This window comes from Macrobrachium nipponense, chromosome 22 (assembly GCF_015104395.2).
Source record: "Macrobrachium nipponense isolate FS-2020 chromosome 22, ASM1510439v2, whole genome shotgun sequence".
Taxonomy (NCBI): domain Eukaryota; kingdom Metazoa; phylum Arthropoda; class Malacostraca; order Decapoda; family Palaemonidae; genus Macrobrachium; species Macrobrachium nipponense.
Window position 1 is genome coordinate 65,683,446 of NC_087213.1, and position 20,119 is coordinate 65,703,564.

General features: G+C 36.3%; 1 protein-coding gene across 1 annotated transcript; it reads left to right on the forward strand.

Moving 5' to 3' along the window:
- The first annotated feature begins 210 nt into the window (after window positions 1-210).
- LOC135198311 (defective chorion protein, FC106 isoform-like) lies at window positions 211-1,161 on the forward strand. Its single transcript, XM_064225882.1, has one exon. The coding sequence runs from the start codon at window positions 211-213 to the stop codon at window positions 1,159-1,161; it is 951 nt and encodes a 316-aa protein (XP_064081952.1).
- Window positions 1,162-20,119: the final 18,958 nt, after the last annotated feature.

Genomic DNA, 20,119 nt, shown 5'->3' on the forward strand with positions numbered 1-20,119 from the left:
GCGAGGGAAGTGGAAAAACAATGCAAGCGGCGGAAGTGGAAAAACCAGCAAGCAAGGGAAGGGGCAAGAAATAAAAAACAAAGCAAGCGAGGGAGATGGAAAAATAATGCAAGCAAAGGAGCTGGAAAAACACAGCAAGCAAGGGAGATGGAAAAACACAGCAAGCAAGGGAGATGGGAAAACAAAGCAAGCAAGGGAGATGGAAAAACAATGCAAGCGAGGGAGATGGAAGTAAGCAAAGGAGATGGAAAAACACAGCAAGCGAGGGAGATGGAAAAACAAAGCAAAGGAGATGGAAAAACACAGCAAGCAAGGGAGATGGAAAAACACAGCAAGCAAGGAGAGGGAAAAAAACAACACTGCAAGCGAGGGAGATGGCTGAAAAACACGCAAGCAAGGGAGATGGGAAAACACAGCAAGCAAGGGAGATGGAAAAAAACTACAAGCGAAGGAGATGGAAAAACACAGCAAGCGAAGGAGATGGAAAAACACAGCAAGCAAGGGAGATGGAAAAACACAGCAAGCAAGGGAGATGGAAAAACACTGCAAGCGAAGGAGATGGAAAAACACAGCAAGCAAGGGAGATGGAAAAACACAGCAAGCAAGGGAGATGGAAAAACACAGCAAGCAAAGGAGATGGAAAAACACAGCAAGCAAGGGAGATGGAAAAACACAGCAAGCAAAGGAGCTTTAAAAACACAGCAAGCAAAGGAGATGGAAAAACAATGCAAGCGAGGGAAGTGGAAAATCACAGCAAGCAAAGGAGATGGAAAAACAATGCAAGCGACGGAAGTGGAAAAATACAGCAAGCAAAGGAGATGGAAAAACAATGCAAGCGAGGGAAGTGGAAAAACACAGCAAGCAAAGGAGATGGAAAAACACAGCAAGCAAAGGAGATGGAAAAACACAGCAAGCAAAGTAGATGGAAAAACAATGCAAGCGAGGGAAGTGGAAAAACACAGCAGTCAAAGGAGATGGAAAAACAATGCAAGCAAGGGAAGTGGAAAAATACAGCAAGCAAAGGAGATGGAAAAACAATGCAAGCGAGGGAACTGGAAAAGCACAGCAAGCAAAGGAGATGGAAAAACACAGCAAGCAAAGGAGATGGAAAAACACAGCAAGCAAGGGAGATGGAAAAACAAAGCGAAGAAGGAAAAATAATGCAAGCAAGGGAGATGGAAAAACACAGCAAGCAAGGGAGATGGAAAACACTGCAAGCGAAGGAGATGGAGAAACACAGCAAGCAAAGGAGATGGAAAAACACAGCAAGCAAAGGAGATGGAAAAACACAGCAAGCAAAGGAGATGGAAAAACACAGCAAGCAAGGGAGATGGAAAAACACAGCAAGCAAAGGAGATGGAAAAAACACAGCAAGCAAAGGAGATGGAAAAACACAGCAAGCAAAGGAAATGGAAAAACAATGCAAGCGAGGGAAGTGGAAAAACACAGCAAGCAAAGGAGATGGAAAAACAATGCAAGCGAGGGAAGTGGAAAAACACAGCAAGCAAAGGAGATGGAAAAACAATGCAAGCGAGGGAAGTGGAAAAACACAGCAAGCAAAGGAGATGGAAAAACAATGCAAGCGAGGGGAGTGGAAAAACACAGAAAGCAAAGGAGATGGAAAAACAATGCAAGCGAGGGGAGTGGAAAAACACAGCAAGCAAAGGAGATGGAAAAACAATGCAAGCGAGGGAAGTGAAAAAACACAGCAACCAAAGGAGATGGAAAAAGAATGCAAGCGAGGGGAGTGGAAAAACACAGCAAGCAAAGGAGATGGAAAAACAATGCAAGCGAGGGAAGTGGAAAAACACAGCAAGCAAAGGAGATGGAAAAACAATGCAAGCGAGGGAAGTGGAAAAACACAGCAAGCAAAGGAGATGGAAAAACAATGCAAGCGAGGGAAGTGGAAAAATACAGCAAGCAGGGAACTAAAAAAACAGTGCAATCGAGGAAGCGGACGAGAGTGATTGTGGAGATAAGTTCAAGTGAAGTATGACGATGGGTTAATCTTTTAAGCTCATAGATACTGGGAGACCTCAGAAATTTCCACGTAACAAGCCTCACATTAGAGATATTACTTCCTGGAAGTACCCAGTTTTCTGCTTCTCCGTGTATGTTTCTCTCTCTCTCTCTCTCTCGATTTACTATCACTTTCTAATTGGTTTACCGTATAATTTCTTGCATTTCCTAGATTAATTTATTCTCTCTCTCTCTCTCTCTCTCTCTCTCTCTCTCTCTCTCTCTCTCTCTCTCTCTCTCATTAGCATAAGGTTTATTTTTAGCTACTGATTTTTAATCAGTAGTAGATATTCCTACCTACCATTGCAGTTCTTCTCATCATTATATTCTTTTAAATTTCCTAGAATTATATATTGTATATTATTCCATTTTAACGTATAGAGATTAGCATTGAATTTCATAGCTGTGAATTATGCAGGCTTAAAAGGCATTAAATATTTTGTGAATACTGATTAAGATTTGACGTTTTGTTGCCTTCGAAGTAACTGTCTACATTTTAAATGATAATAGCGTTGCAAGCAACTCGGCGTTTCATTAAATGCTCTGGTTCAGCATTTGGGTGATCTTTGCGTTGGAAAGGGCAAGGTTCTCCATTGTAAAAGACTGCTTTGCGTAAGGCCAAAAAAAGGATCGTGCAGAAGTTCACATATACATATGTGTGTATGTGTGTTTGTAAATGTAATAACCACAGTCCCTCTTAACGTTTCGAAGCCTTCACAGTTTTTTTGGATATGCGTGTCATTGCAAAGCCTTAGATGCAAATGCCAGAATATGAAGTGAACCTGGTGAGGGGCAGCATGATTGGAACCTGCATCCAGAACATCAGAACGAAGTCACGTTATCGATCTGACCACGAGAGGGTCGAATCCCCCTACCGGACATCAGAATTCCTTCGTGTTGTTTTTAGTGACAAACAAACATATCCAGGTGGTGTGAAGAATCAAAAAGTTAGAAGGGGTTGTGGTTATTACAATTACATATGTATTTGGTAAAAAGTGTCCAGTATATCCTATAACTATATATTTATAACACACACACACACACACACACACACATATATATATATATATATATATATATATATATATATATATATATATATATATATATATATATTATTCAGGACATAAACAAGCAATACGATACATCTGACGGTGATTCTCCAAGTTGCTAATCCTTAATTGGTTTTACCTATACATATGTGTGTGAGTGTATAAATATATATACACATACATAATATATATATACATATGCATATACATATACATATATATGTATATGTATATATATATATATATATATATATATATGTATAACTGTTAATTTATCTTGAGTGAGCAGTCATTAATAGCACGAACGGAAATCATTCTTGAAATATAATGAAAATCAGTGAAGAAAAGAAGCTAGCTCCAACGCAACCAGCGATTATCATTTTTCCCTAATTCTCTCCTCTTTTCTCCACGTTCTTTCACTCTCCATAATTCACTAGCAACACGAAGCGAGTGACAAAGTTGCCACACATCACCGGCGTGGCAACATTTTATTCCGGAACTCGCTGACTTTCCTGGAAAGGGAACTCGGAGAAAATTATCGCCTGGAAAGTTCGGGTCAAGCGTAGGCTTATTCCTGGAAGCCACCTTCCAGGGTGTGGTTAAGTGTTACTAACCAGGAAAGCTGATGGGCGTGTTCAACGTATCCTACGGCCGTTGTCGAAAAGTGGGCGTTTCTGACAAAAGGCTGAAGACGCTCTGGTTCCCGGAAATTCTTGAGTCACTAAATTTATAGGAGGAACGGGCGGCACTTTGCCGAAAACTGCTCTCGTGACTAATGGTTAAAAAAGAGCTCGTAAATATGATAAGCGCGGCCATCCTTCGATAAGGAGGCTCATATACTACTTTGGGAGGCCTTCAACACGTGATTTCACAATACCCGTAAGAGGGAATGTGCGTTAGTATATCATACTGATGCAGGTTTTTAATTGTTGTCCTCCAAAAAAGCTAACGTCACTATATATATATATATATATATAATATATATATATATATATATATATATATATATATGTCTATATATATAATATTTGTGAGATATATATATATATATATATATATATATATATATATATATATATATATATATATATATATATATATATATAATATATACATATACATACATACATACATACATACACATAACATATATATACGTATATATATATATATATGTGTGTGTGTGTGTGTGCGTGTGTGTGTGTATGTAGAGAGAGAGAGAGAGAGAGAATAGGCTGCTTAAGGAACAATCTTCCTTAGAAAGAGTTTCATTTATACGTAAGCAGGGAAGACTTTAGCGTATTGCATCCGCTTAAATGATGTCTTTCTTGCACAACAGAGCCATTTACGCCGTCTCTATTCCGAGCGTATCCAGTTGTAAAAGGCATGTGTTATTTTGGTCAGTATAAAGAGTACATTTCCCTAAGAAATAGCCAGTAAGAAAACAAAATACGATGTTAGGCCATTATTAACCTTGAGTAATTAGTTTGCATTTGCATATTTTTGCGCGGGAATATTAACGAAATACATTATTTCACGGGTTTTTACACAGCTTTTAAAATTAATAAAGATGATATAAAGAGCTGGGGGTATATGATATTTTGATCACCGAGGGTCTAGTACTAAACACAGCGTCCCCACGAGCTTCCTCCGTGTTTAGTACTATAGTAGTTTCACATCAACCGTGCATCTGATGTCTAGGCCAGTTCCTTACGACGCGCCTGATTGGCTGCTGATAAGCCAATGACAGGGCTGGAAACGCTCAGTCTCTCGAGATAGTTCACATAGGCAGGATGTTTGTTCCACCCTTCCTGAGGGATACTTTTGAAAGACGTATCCCTCAGGAGACATGGAACATGCATCCTGCCTTTGTGAACTCTCGAAGGAGACTGAGAGTTTCCAGCCCTGTCATAGGCTTATCAACAGCCAATCAGGAGCGTCGAAAAGGGCTGGCCTCAGATGCCCGACTCGGAGTAGCTGGTACTAAACACGAAAAAACAGTGCAAATGAATCACGTTTCACCGTTTTAGTACTAGCCCTCGGGAATCAAACGTTCCTAAGCGAATTGGCTATTTCACAAATTCCCTAGGAATTTCGTGAAATCCCTGATTTCACATATTTTCCGTAACATGAAGTATACTTGACTGTGAACATACGAACGTACGAGTATCATCATCTTGTGACGTAAGCAGACTTAGTGCGAGATTAACACTTCCTCTACATACATACCAGCTACTGACTTCTTCTAAGTAACGGTAATAAATAGAGCTTATTTTCCACCTTTCGGGTTCACTTCTGTTATGTTTATTATTCTCCCATCTAATTTTTTTTCTGATTTTCTCTTCGTATACCTTATAAGGTAACGTTGCATCAGAAGCGTTGCTGGGAAAAGAAAGTGTCAGATTGAACGAAAAGCTAAGAAGATAATCCCCCCACACCCCGTCTTATTCATATGAATCAAGGTTCATATCTTCTTTTCACTTTTTTCCTTTTATTCCAACTTATTGATTCGTCAAGTTCTTCTGATTTCTTTCCCTCTGTTGCAATTTGAAAGGAATTGAATGAATATGTTGGCTTTCATTCATAAAACAGACGAAGTGTCATCCAGAAGGGGACCATCTTAAGAAAGTTTGATTATTTTTTTCAAATAAGGCGTGATCCGGCCTCCAGCTTACGCGGGGAGCGTGCTAAAATCTACGGTCAAGTAGAGCGTTGTTTCACCAACGAAAATTGAAATAAATATGCTATATTTTATCAGAAATAATCGTTTTGTAGTATTTAACATGCACATTATTTATTTTTCACATTTTCATTCTAATAAAAAAACATAAATATTCCATCGTAAAATTCCTGTCTTTAACTGGACGCCAAACGCCTTTTTCAGACCTTTTTAGTTTCATCCATAGACCTTTCCTACCTCTCCCCCAACAAGATCAACTACAATAAGAACAAGAACAACAATAAAGGCAATGTCGCATCTAATTGATAGAAACAGGAAGGGGACATTTTTTACCAGTGCCAGGTATACCAATGACCCTTCCTCGAACTCGCCTTCTTTCTGGCCCTCATGATTAACGAATGCTCTCGAGATAGGAGGATTCCCCGAACCGCGTGGGTGGATCTGAGAACAGGTGTGGCTGGAGGTCACGACGGAAATATTCCTCGTTAAAGAGGATGGTGACGGAGGACGTACACACACACACACGCATACACACACACCCACACAGCGCCGGAGTGGCACATATGGATAAAGACCGCTGAATTATATTCCCAATTGAGTAAGACGCCTTTCCTTTTGCCGCGGCAATTTTCAAAAGGCCATTGATATTCGCTGGAGTGGTAATAAGGTTTCGCGTCTCTCCTCTTCTTTTGCAAAGCTTTCATCGTGAATCACGACTCTCGATGCGCAGGTGTTGGCAATAAAGTTAAATACAAGTTGATTGGTTCCTTGACCTTTCGCCGAGAACATGGAGTGTCTGTACGTCATTGTGTACGTAGCTTCTGTGAGATGTCTTGCAACGTGATGTTGTGAGACATTGAGACATTTTTTTGCCTTTGTAATGTCACCATTGATTCGGTTTATTAATCCGTATATCATTTTTGTTATTTTATTCTTTTTTAAGGTACCGGTATGTAGTCCATAACGTTACGAGTGTTGAAATATTTTCCCTAATATATATATACATATATGTATACATATATACTAATATATATAATATATATAAAACTGTGTATGTAAATATGTAATGATTCCTCAAATCAACGGAATTATGAGGTTTATTCCTGATATACCTATGGTCACAGTATTGACACATTTTAAAGATTATCTATCACTAGACAAATTTGCATTCTACATATGATCAGGTACCTCAATTTTTATTATTTATCTATTTTTTATTATTATTTTCTTAATGATGCGCATAAAGCTACCGACAGCATTCCAAGCAAAAATGCTACTGATGTGACAAATTGTGATTCTTCAGGGATGAAAGAAATGTGTATAATGGGAAACTGACTGATGAGATATTGGTGAAAATTGTTGCAGACATCATTGTCGGGGACAGACCAACAATCACAGAAAGACTTGATCGGTCTGTTTTCATTCAAGTTCAACGGCTCGTTTGTCTCAATAAGGAAACAATGTGTGTATATGGATTAAAAAAAAAGGGAGTTATAAACAGCCATGCATTAGATGACAGCAGGGTTGGAGTTATTGTAATTGTAATTTAATCGAAATACAATTAATTACAGAATTTCGTGTAATTGTAATTGTAATTGTAATTGAAAATGAAATTATTTTAATTATAATTTAATGAATTACAGGAGGATATAATTTGTAATTTTAATTGTTTTAATGATAAATTTCAAGTTTAAGGATCGGGTTCCATTAGTAGTGATGGCCTAACTATAGTGCTAATACATACTCTTTTTAATATGACCTCTGCTCTTCTTCTATCACTTACACTTCTAGAAGTAAATTATGTAATCCTCATAGCTCGCTTTGCTCACCTCAATATACTGTCTCCTGCGCCAAAGATTAACTTTGACTCTCCCACCGAAATCAGTTGTTATTGTAACTGTAATTGTAATTGAATTTGTTGTTAAGTTATTGTTAATTTTAATGTAATTGCTATTTCCAAATATAATTGTAATTATATTTGGACATTTTTTGACAGTAATTGTAATTGTAATTTACATTTTTTGAAAGTAAGTGTAATTGTAATTTACATTTTTTTAAAGTAATTGTAATTGTAATTTACATTTTTAAAGTAATTGTAATTGTAATTTACATTTTTTGAAAGTAATTGTAATTGCAATTTACAATTTTTGAAAGTAAGTGTAATTGTAATTTACATTTTTTGAAAGTAATTGTAATTACGATTTACATTTTTTGAAAGTGTTTGTAATTGTAATTTACATTTTTTGAAAGTAATTGTAATTGTAATTTAAATTTTTTTGAAAGTAATCGTAATTATAATTGTAATTCATTTCTTCAAGTGTAATTATTCCAACCCTGGATGACAGTTATTTATGCAAAATGGCGATATTTGCACCTGTGGTGCTGCGCGAATGTTTTCACAAGTGAACGATGTTGTTTCCAGGCACATTAGTGAGCTCGTAAACAAACGCGTGCACTTCCGGTGCGAGTGTTTTTAAAAGTACGCAAATTAAAATTTCGGAACGCGTTCGCCCGTTTCTGCGCGCTTTAATAACGGGACTCGAACTTCAAATGATTTATATAACAAAATTGGAGTCATATTTCACGGGCGGACGGAATGATTTTCCCGTTCGGGATGCCCTTCCCCCTCCCCCTCCCCCGCCCCGATGGGTTCACGTAATACCCCGGATATCATAACTCAAGTCAGTAATATTAATTAAATGCTTTTTTCCCATTTACTTTTTGAAATAAACGCCGAATATTTTTCTCTTGGCGTAAACTGTAGTTTATGTATTTTCCCATTTGTGATATCAACACTGAATTTTTTATCTTTTTATATATATATTTTCATGACATTAGCGCCAATTAATTTTTTATATATATTTCATGACATTAGCGCCAATTATTTATTTCATTGGGACATGAACAGGATATTTTTTAACTTTTCTACATAAACAGGAAATGTTTGACTTCTTGAGGTATAAAGGATAAATATTTTTGTGGCGCAAACGTTGTTATGTTTCGCTGGTGACATATAAACAGTAAATACATTTTTCCTCTGAGGCATCAACACCTCTCTGTGATCACTCGTACCTCCTGCAAAGCAAAACAATTGTGGTTTGTTTTTATAAAAACAATTGTAGTTTGTTTTTATTCTCATTCCGTGCACGCCTCAGTTGGTTCGTCCGAGTCCAGAGGTCTGCAACAAGCCTCTTATTCCCTGTAGTACCTTACCACTTTTTTGTGCCTTCTTTGGGTAAGGAGCTCTGTTGGCATAAGGCCAGCTTCATCTAAACCAACCTTGTACCTTTCATTAATTTTATATTTCATGCCTCTATTTCGTATGGTAGGTCCGAATCCCGAGATCCTTACTAGGCCTGTTATTCTCTCGAACACACTTGCACATTTACTTACATACATACATACACATATATATATATATATATATATATATATATATATGTATATGTAATGTACCAATATATGCAAAATAAGAAAACTGAGAACCAAAATTGAACCACAGGAAAACGATTGAAAGTCAAAGAAAAGAGAGATGGTGGGAAATAACAATGAAAATGAAGGAAAGGTAGAACAAAAATCATATAAATATATATATGCATGAGATAGCTCATTAAACCCTACTACAGAGAAAATTAATGACGTCCTCTAACAAAGAGGATCATGTATTGTAGCTTAAAAATTAATTTACTGATGTAACACGAAGTCTTGATATCCTTCAGTAATCTAAATAACTTTTACTGTCTTTTTGTTTTTTAAGCTTTGGTCCATTCACGACGAAATAATTATATTTTATTTTTTATGACAGACAGGGAAATTGATAAACCGATGCCTATCTGTAAGCTGGAGTTACAGTAAATGTTTATGAAAATAAAAGACCTCAAATAAAAAAAAAAAAAGAGAGAAACAAATATAGACAGAGCTTTTTGCATTCTTTTCTATTTAACACTTTTCCACGTCATTTGCAAATGTAGTACCTCAAATAAATTTATGTAGGGAAGATTTGACTTTATTGTTAGTGGGATGTACGGCATCAACGCCGCTCACACGCATTGCAATATGCATGCGCGCGTGTATGTATATGGTGCGAGTTATAGAGGGATTCGGGATTTTATATTAACCTCAATGACATCCCTTTTCGAGAATTATCGTCAGACGCTTCTGTTGATAAGGAATGACTTTTGCTGACCGCTGAGTAATGTTTTAATTTTCTGGGTCCCATCAAACATCCGACTTCCGGCTTTTGTCTGAGCATTAAATGGCAAAGGATAGAAAAAAAGGCTTTCTATTATTTTTATTATTATTACTGTCAAGTAATGGAGTGTTGTCCATGATGGCGTAACCATGACATAACATTCCTTTTGGTGCTATTATTAATGCGGAATCGATAGCTCTGATAAAACATATCACAGTCGTTTACTTAAAACCATCTCTCTCTCTCTCTCTCTCTCTCTCTCTCTCTCTCTCTCTCTCTCTCTCCCAGATTCCAAGGTTCCTTATTCAAATCCCTCTCTCAGGGAACTGCGTAGAATCCATTCATAGCTGCCATTAGATGATAGATCTCCTCTCCATGCCTCTATAGCAGTGAAAAGCTTCTCGATTCCTGATTCCGGGATGCGATTACCGATTCCAGAGTGGGGGTTCCTAATCCAAGGAAGTGATTCCTGATCCTGCGGTGTGTTTCGCGGTGGCCGTGTGCTCTCGATCGTATCCTGATACTCTTTCTGTTCTCAGGAACCTCTTCCGTCAACATTACCCGAATCGATCGATTGCTTCCCATCGAATAACTGACTGTTCGTCTGTCCGTCGCTTGTGACTGGTTGTTGTCTGTTTGTCTGTCATGCATGACGGAGGTTGTGAGGAGGGCTTGTAATACTTGTGTATGTGTTTGTAATTCGATGCTTACAGCGTTTAATGGGCATTAATACCTTTTATTAAGGGCATACGAGCCAACTATCGTTTCCGATTTCACCAAACGGTCGCAGATGATCTTTTTGTTTGTGTGTATGTATGTAATGTCATGCTTACAATATTTAATACGTATTAATACGTTATGCAAGCATGTGATAAAGCTTTCAGGTGGTCAGATTCAATGTTTCAACAGCAAATATGTTGCACTACAATGAAGAGTTGTGTGATTCCGTGCCATCAAGAATACCCAAATGATATTTGGAAAACGATTATACAGATTTCAAATAGGTTTCTTCTCTTTATTACTTTTGTTGGTACTAATTTCTTCTCTAGTTAGTCTGAGCGACCGGTGGAAACCCAACAGTAGAAGAACTAATTTGATATGGATGGTCATTATGTCCAGTTCATGAAAAATTTTAGCTAAAAAAAAATCACAGGAAATTGAAAGACTTGAGTTGCCTCATGTGTTATTATTTTTATTATTGATGGTCGTAGTTTGTTTTCCATATTCAGACAGTCACTAGTTGTAGGAGCAGTATTAGTAAAACGCACGGCTGTTTGAGTTAAAGAGGTAAAAGCTGTTTAAAGCTATGAGTACATTTTCTTAACGTAAAATATTTTTTAATACAATATTTTTAATTTGGAAAATAATTAAATGGCTAGGTAAATAATTTGAGAGAGAGAGAGAGAGAGAGAGAGAGAGAGAGAGAGAGAGAGTTCAACGGGACAGAAAGGTAGAAAGGGTATGAGGGACGAGACGGAGAGAGAGAGAGAGAGAGAGAGAGAGAGAGAGAGAGAGAGAGAGAATCACAAAGTTAACAAAATAGATCGAAGAGGCAAGTACGTAGAAGAGAAAGGAAGAGAAAAAGAAAAAGAGTAGAAGAGCCAGGAAAACTGAAGAAGAAAGAAAGACAGAGCCACGGACAGGACGAGAGAAAGAGAGGAAATGTGGAGAGACACGGAGATACCGGAGTTGGGGTGTTCAGAGGGACGGGGAGCGGGTGGGGGGAGACGGGGGAGGAGGAGGTAAGGTAAGCAGACCATTTCGTAATTCCGCTGAGATGGTTAGATTAATCACATTGCGTCTCCAGGTGGACGGCCACACACCGAAAAATTGAGAGACTTGTATTTATTCATTTTATTCGGCTTCGTGTCATGGTGTGTTTTTTTTCCCCTCCGACCTGCTTCCCCTTCACAAGCGAAAGCTTTGAGAGAGGTTTGTTTTTCCTCGCTGTGTTTTTTTTTCCACTTCTTAGGCCGTATTTGACTTGACGTGTGTATATGTGTGTGTTTTTTTACAGACCAATGTGTGTGTTTTTTTATTTCTATTTTACAGACCAAAAATTTACTGAAATTTCTTTTAAGTGTCCCATTCAAAGTCTGAGGGAAATTGTGCAAGGTTAGAAGAAAAATGATTTGCCTGTAGCTAAAACGAAAGTTAAATGCTCATCGTCTAAGCTACGTTAAGGACAAGAGAAAATGCATGAGTAATCTGTCATGGAGCGTAAATCTCATATCAACCCATTCCTCGATTTAACTCAAATCAAGTTTAGTGTTTGTGTTTTAAGTAGTTTTTTTATGTGCTTTAATTTTTTTATTGATATTTTGTAGACTTGAAGATGTAAAATATTACGAAATGGGTTGGCAAATAAATGTTATCTTACTTGATAACTGGCTGCCTACTTGTCACCTAGCCTTGATATATATACATACATACATATATATATATATATATATATATATATATATATATATATATATATATATATATATATATATATATATATATATATATTGTGACGAAGTGCCAAGTATCTGGTTACTACACTTACCATTCATTTATTGTTACCTCACAAAAGCCAGAAACCTGAACCCCCATCGCAGGTACTAAACGACTGAATACTCTAAAGGCAACAGTGATCCCTTAACAACTTACCAGTATTGCAGAAAATCAGACTAAGTTCATCAAAACAGGTGTGAGGTAATCTTGTAAGTAATTAAATTAATCAAAGGGTATCACTCCATCAACAACTTTAAAAGTCTAAGTATTTCCCTGATTTCAGAAGTCTAAGTACTTCCCTGGTTCTAATTCACTTCAAGTTAATGAAGGAAAACAGATCAATTACCACTCTATGTTTCTACCTAACGTCAATATAATCAAATGCAAATATACTGGTTAGAAATGAAATACTCATAAAAATTTTAAATAAAAAAATTTATTATTAAACTCAAAATTTATAAGTGAAATTCACAATATCAGAGAAAATTACTGTTACTTGAAAACAAAGTAAAGTTTAATTAATTCTTGAATCAATTTAAGTAAAATTAAATCTAAATTAATTTATCACAAAATTCAAGAAAAATTAATTCAATTGAAATTCAAAAGTGTTAGACAATAATTGAAAATTTGAAATTAATTCAAAAGTGCTAAACAATAATAAAGCTTGAAAAGAATTCTAAGTAAATGCAAATTAATTCACAAGTGTTAAATTTAATTAAATGTGCAATGAATAAGCAATGAAAATAACTAAGTCAATTAAATTGTGAATGCAAATGAAAACAGAAAAATGTGGATGATATCAAAATTTGCAAAAAGTATTAATCACACAGAATATAGAATAAAAAGGCACACTTCAATAAGAAAATGAACAAATGCACAAAAATGAAACAAACACAAAACACAAAAATTTGCAATGTATAAAAACGTAAATAGTTTCTCTCAAACCACTGTAACCATCAGTTATTTAGTTTTTACCAAACCAATGTTCCGTTCAGTTATTAGTTGTTACCTAACCACTGTTCCTATAAGTTATTAGTTGCAACTAATAAAAATATAACACACTTTACCTTTTTGGTATACCATTTTCTTTCTTTCTTGCTGCAGCTCGTTTCACACTTTCACAAAACCAGGCGCCGTTACAACAATAATGTTTGTTCAGATTCCACAAAAAACACTAAATACTACTAAACAAACTCTAAGAAATATAAAATCTGAAATTTACAAATTATGGGTGACCATTCAATAGGTACGAAATCGTTACGTTACTTTAAAATCAAGTGCTATGCGATGGAAAGAGAGAGAGAGAGAGAGAGAGAAAGAGAGAGAGAGAGAGAGAGAGAGAGAGAGAGATGTGAACGCTTTGAGTCTTTAAGCCCGAATGAAAAACTTCTCCCTTACGGAAGCTGGACAGGGGAGATGTCACAAAACGTTTTGAGACATAATTCTTTCTAGAAGCTTCGAAATCTTACGCAACTTTACATACAAAATGTGTAATCTGCATGTGGCTTTGACAAAGACATACGCGTATGAGATCAGTCTGTTAAAAAAAAATACGTACTCGACTCAATCAACCGAAGCAGAAGTCCCTTATGTTACTTGATGACAGAATCCCAAAACATAATGAAGGCTGGAGCTCGCTTATCAAACGTGTTGACAGATTAGGAAAAACAACTCTAGCTTTGAACGGACAAAGATATTCTCTCTCTTTCTACATTCTACGTTATATTCTTTTTATATTATGTAATGCAGAAATCTGAATGCACATTTAAAACATTCTATGTCTAAGCTATCTAGGAATCTGAAAAAATGTTGCACAATCTTATACACAATATCTTAGGCTGCCAAAGAGGAGATATATGTATTTTGAAAGTAGCAATATATAATATATATATATATATATATATATATATATATATATATATATATACATACACACACATATACATATACATATATGTGTATATACATATATATAATATATATATATATATATATATATATATATATATATATATATATTGATAATCCATAATAATAAAGAAATTCTTGAAAGTAAAGAAGCGGAGAAGACCAATAATTATGTTTGTTTCATTATAGTTTCCTGCGTTGGGCTTTTTTTTTTTTTTTTTGCCACACTCTTCTTTCTAAGAATTATCATCCACCCTAGGAAAGCTGCTTTGAGCAGACGTTATCTTGGAGAAAATATTGTTGTCATGGTTTGACTGCTAATGTCCTAGTAAAACAGATTCTGTCTAAGGTCATGTAGATGCTGTTCTAGTGCCTTAGTTACTGTCATAATCAGATGTATGTTGTCTTAGTGAGAGAAACTGTCCTGGTAAGCAAATCACGTTGTGAAAAATTGTTAGAACGGTGAAAAGATTGTGAAAATATAAAATATTAAACAGCTTATAGCTTTATCAACATTGCTCGAGCTGACAGAGGCTAGTATATATTAGCAGGTTGGTTTTACATTTTTCTCGGCTGTTATGAAAAGTATATAAGTAGAATGGAAGGTAAGAGCACGAATAGAATGTAAAAGCTAAAGGCAAATATCTTATGTGAGAGTATTTAAAAGCACTTTAGAACAATAAAACGTTTGAGTTGATTAACTCAGCCAGCTTGGTAAAAAAAAAGAATAAAAACTGAATTAAAAGTTGTTAATAAGGCGTATTCTTGGGAAAATAACACTAAAATGCAATAAAAAATAAATGGCGCAGTATGATCGATTTGATGCATAGCAAAGTCGTAACTGTATAATAATGTTTCCACTGATTTAGCACAGCAAATCACGTGGAATAATGAGGAAGCAATGCTGAAAAGATATAAATAAAACGAACTTATTTATCAAATACGTCACTCATGCAGTTGAAAGCACGAAGATTAAAATGAATTACATCGCACTCACGATGAATATAGTTTTAGCATCTGCCTTCACAAGCAATGAAAACGAAAGAAAAAATGTAGAACTTATTTAAAGAAATCCTCTCCTTGAGACTAGGGTGCATAGTGTTGCTTAGTCTTGCGACAAACTATTATGCAGGGTTGGCGTCCTCATTTCTTAAGATGATGCAAGGCCTTCGACAATGCAGTCGACTAATCTAGTGCCACCCTGAGGATTTTATTGCAGAAATCATGTTCGTTTTCAATTGCATTGAAATCATTCATGTGAAATTCAATACCCATTTCGTTTAAGGTGGTTATAATTGACGAAGCTTTTCATGTGGAATTCAGTAACTTTTCTGTAACTGATAGTTACGATTGAAATAGTATTTCATTTCTTATTTAACCCAATAACCGTTTTCTATGGGAAGTAGGTTTGGTGCCCCAGCTGTCAGCTAAGAGTGCGGGGAGCAAAAATTTACGCTACCCAGATTGTCAGCAAAAAGTAAAAAGAACAACATGGCAACTGCCCTCCCGTGTGCGCTATCTTTTAATGCACCTTTCATAATCAGTCAGTCTTTGGAGTTATTTCCCCACTTAGCTAGATTTACTTCTTTAATCGCCCGTACTGATATAGCCCATAAAAAGAGGCGTTCTTGTGCATTGTGAAGGAAATGACCCAGAATGCATGACTGAAATAAACTTTAAATGCTGTTGGCATTTACGAAAAGGAAAGAGCATTGTGACATCAACGAAGCTTTTGAGCAGATGCTCGATACGTTGCCCTTTCTGCCAATAATGCTCACATTATCTCATCACCCCAAGCCTGATTTTGAAATACTCCATTAGCGGAAAAGCATCACCTGATGTTCGGTGCATAGGATGAGTTTCATCCTACTCAGCGTTTCGTTACTGTTAATATGCATTTACACACAAACGTACTATATATATGTATATATATATATATATATATATACATATATATATATATATATATATATATATATATATATATATATATATATATATACATATATCATATACATAGTATACATATATATATACATATGTTTATATATATATATATATATATATATATATATATATATATATATATATAGATTTACACACACACACATGCATATATATTTGTTTATAAGAATTGTGTGGACAATATATATATATATTATATATATATATATATTATATATATATATATATATATAAGATTAAGATTTACACACACACATGCATATATATTTGTTTATAAGAATTATGTGGACAAGCATATTTTCGAAATTTGCAGGGTATCGCTTTTATTGAAAACAGTAAGAAGTCAGACAGATTATTATTCGTATGAGAAGACTGATGCAGGTTTAGACAGAGAATGTGTAAGTGTATCAATTGTTGGTGTTATAAAACAATCGTCTGAGAAGCTTGATAGCAAAGGAAAAAAATTGTATGTCACCTACATTGATCAAGAATAATCTTATGGAGAAATTGATGAAGACTTTATTTAGGGGTATCATAACTAACGGTAGATTATTAGGAAATTTCAAGATGAGCTTTAGATCGCAAATTTATGCCTTAATTAGAATTAAATTTGGCGAATGAAGAGGCACTGATGGGTTGATAGACATAAAATTTCTTTTTACAAATTATATATTATAGTTTCTTTGATATCATCTGCACCAGGGGTTCTTAACCTTTTGATGACTCAGACACCCAGTAAATTGCCCAATATGGTTCCATAGCCCTCTTTGTTTAAGTCCACTTAAGTCCTATTTGTTGACAATATAACTTAATATACTTATTTTAATACAGAGTACTTTTGGTATGAATAGCTAGGAATAGAACATACAAGAAAATCAAAAGTATTTATAGTTTTATATAGTTATCGATTTTAAAAATGTACCCATGTATAAAAATCAAATATATACAAATATCCAGAGATCAAGTCCCATACCCCCAACATGTGGGTCTCATACCCCCAAGGGGTATGGATACCCCTTGTCAAGAAACCCTGGCTTGCACCATTAATCATGTGGGCTGGCTTCCTAGACTGACTGGAACTCATCATATTTGGGGGTACTTGGTATGGTCAAGTTGGGGAACCACTGAGCTAGACAACAGTAATATGATGCAGAGTATTCTTGTTGACTATCAAGTAATATTATTCCCATGGTTACTTAGTAGAATCCTTTAAAATGGGTAGTTCCTCGTTGGACGAATGGTTTACGTGCTCGCCTACCGATTCGGTAGTCCATAGTTCGAATCTCCGCTCTGCCAACGTGGAAAGTTAAGGATATCTTAGTTTTACCAGACCACTGTGCTGATTGACAGCTCTCCTAGGGCTGGCCCGAAGGATTATGTATTTTTACGTGGCTAGGAACCACTGGTCACCTAGCAACGGAACCTACAGCTTATTGTGGGATCCGAACCACACTTATTCGAGAAATTAATTTCTATTACCAAAAATAAATTCCTCTGATTCCGCATTGGCCGAGCCGGGATTCGAACTTCGGACCACTGGATTGGCAGCCGAGTGCGAAAACCACTTGTCCAGCGAGGAACTGCCAACGTGGAACTAGAGGAATTTGTTCTGGTGATTAGAAACTAATATCTCAATATGATGTGGTTCGGATCCAACTATAAGCTGTAGGTCCCGTTGCAAGGTAACCCATTGGTTCTTAGCCAAGTAAAAATATCTAATCCTTCGGGCCAGACCTAGGAGAGCTTTTTACCAGCTCAGTGGTCTGGTTAAGCCAAGATATACTTAACTTTGAAATGGGTCCTTTATTCAAAGTTGTTAAACAGTAAGTGTCGAGTAGTCTGGCTTGAAACGAACGAGTTATGATTTTTTTTTTCCATTTCAAGTTATAGGATAAGTGAATGGAAGATTACGGCAACTTTCTCATTGCGCCCTAACCTAACCTAGCTTGCGAGTCTGAGGTGAATCGTGGTTCCATAATACCCTTGCAGTAAATATACAAATACAGAACTTATTAAAGTGAACTGAAAATTTACTGCATAGAAAGGAAGAGATTACATTTATAACCTTGTGAGACCCAAGCCATCAATGCACTATGACACTGATATTCGCCAAAAATAAAATGTTAACGATGAAATTTTAAGGGTTCTGTCAGTGCAGTTTCAATGTTAATTATTTTCTTTTATTTTCTCATTAATTACATGCACATTATTAACTCCTTTTACGCATGCTTATTTTAAATTGGCATTTAAAGAGCGCAACGTTATATTAAAGTCACCCATATGGCATTCCCCGTTTTCTTTGCCAAGAAAGTCAGTTCGATCTCTTGAAGCACGTGATATGTATTGCAGAACTGGCGTTTGCAAGGCACGAACTCGCCAAGTTCGGGCTTAACATGTCACCGGGTCTACGAGACTACCGGAACTTTGGTCCTAATGGCGAAACTTATTTAATGCCGAGGGAAACCCTCACGTTATGTTCCACGATCAGCTCCTACTATAGATTTCTTGATAAAAATGGAGGCCATTTTTCGTCAGAATCCTTTATGATGTTAATTAAGGATGAGAGCATTGTCTTCAAAGTCAATAGTTCCTCATTGGACGAGTGGTTTACGTGCTTGCCTACTGATTCGGTAGTCCCGAGTTCGATTCCCCGTTCTGCCGGAGTGGCGTCAGAGAAATTTGTTTCTGGTGATTAGAAATTAATTGCTCGATATGATGTGGTTCGGATCCCACAATAAACTGTAAGTCCCGTTGCTAGGTAGGCAATTGGTTCCTAGCCACGTAAAAATATCTAATCCTTCGAGCCAGCCCTTGGAGGGCTTTTTAATTTAACCAAATTACAAGCCCATGAGAAAATACTCAGTAATTCATATTTGGTAGAAAAGAAAATACCATTCGTTGCTGGAATCCAGTGACAGGCGAAGTCAAAATAATGATTGGAGGAATGATTGGAGTAAAAAGAAATAGAAGTTTGGAATCCAGTTCTGAAAGAAAAATATAGAAAAGAGAATGAACGATAAGGACCATAATGTACACCAGGAAAAAATGGGAAGACAACTTATACATGGATCACAGTAACTCATCGATTTGTTACTCTGAATGGTATAGGAGCGGAAACGATTTATGACAGTGTTGTCAAAGTCTACGCAAACAGCAGTCCATATGCTAATGGTCCAGAACAGATAAGGACGTTCCTATGATAATCAGTGTTTCAGAGACTGAATCTATCACCTGTGCAATAGGGACAGATCTTCACTGGTCCTCCCGTCGAATCTTACTATACTATAATGGACGTTATGTCTGTCCGTCCGTCTGCCATTTAATCACGATCAAACGACTGGTCCGATGGGCATGAAACTTGGCAGGGTTATAGTGGGGACCTCTAAGATGGTTTATAATGGGGTTTCATCCTACCTCACCCCCTCCCCCCCCCTCCGAAAGGGGTGGGGATGAGAAGGGATTCCCTGAAACGGAGGTGGTTATGCCCGTGAAACGTGGCAGGTTATACCCGTAGACCTAGATACTTTACGAATTTATCATCCATAATAATTAGTTAAAAAACACTAGCGAGTTTCTTACATGATGAAAAAAGAAGATCAGGGATAGGGAAACCTGTCCTAGGATATGTAAAGGTCATTAGACCACAATGATAACTTGAACTGTAACGCAAATTGACAGCTAAATCAGTCAATTAATCGTGTCAAATGTCATGCATAGGCCATCTGACTACTCTGTAGTAGCTATAAGACAGGTTCCTTCACCCATCCCTTTATAAACCTGTCCCTGGTCTTGTTTTTCTAATCATGT

What these genes read in the sequence shown, in the direction of transcription:
- LOC135198311 (XM_064225882.1), top strand. Translation starts at nt 211, where the DNA reads ATGCAAGCGAGGGAGATGGAAGTAAGCAAAGGAGATGGAAAAACACAG.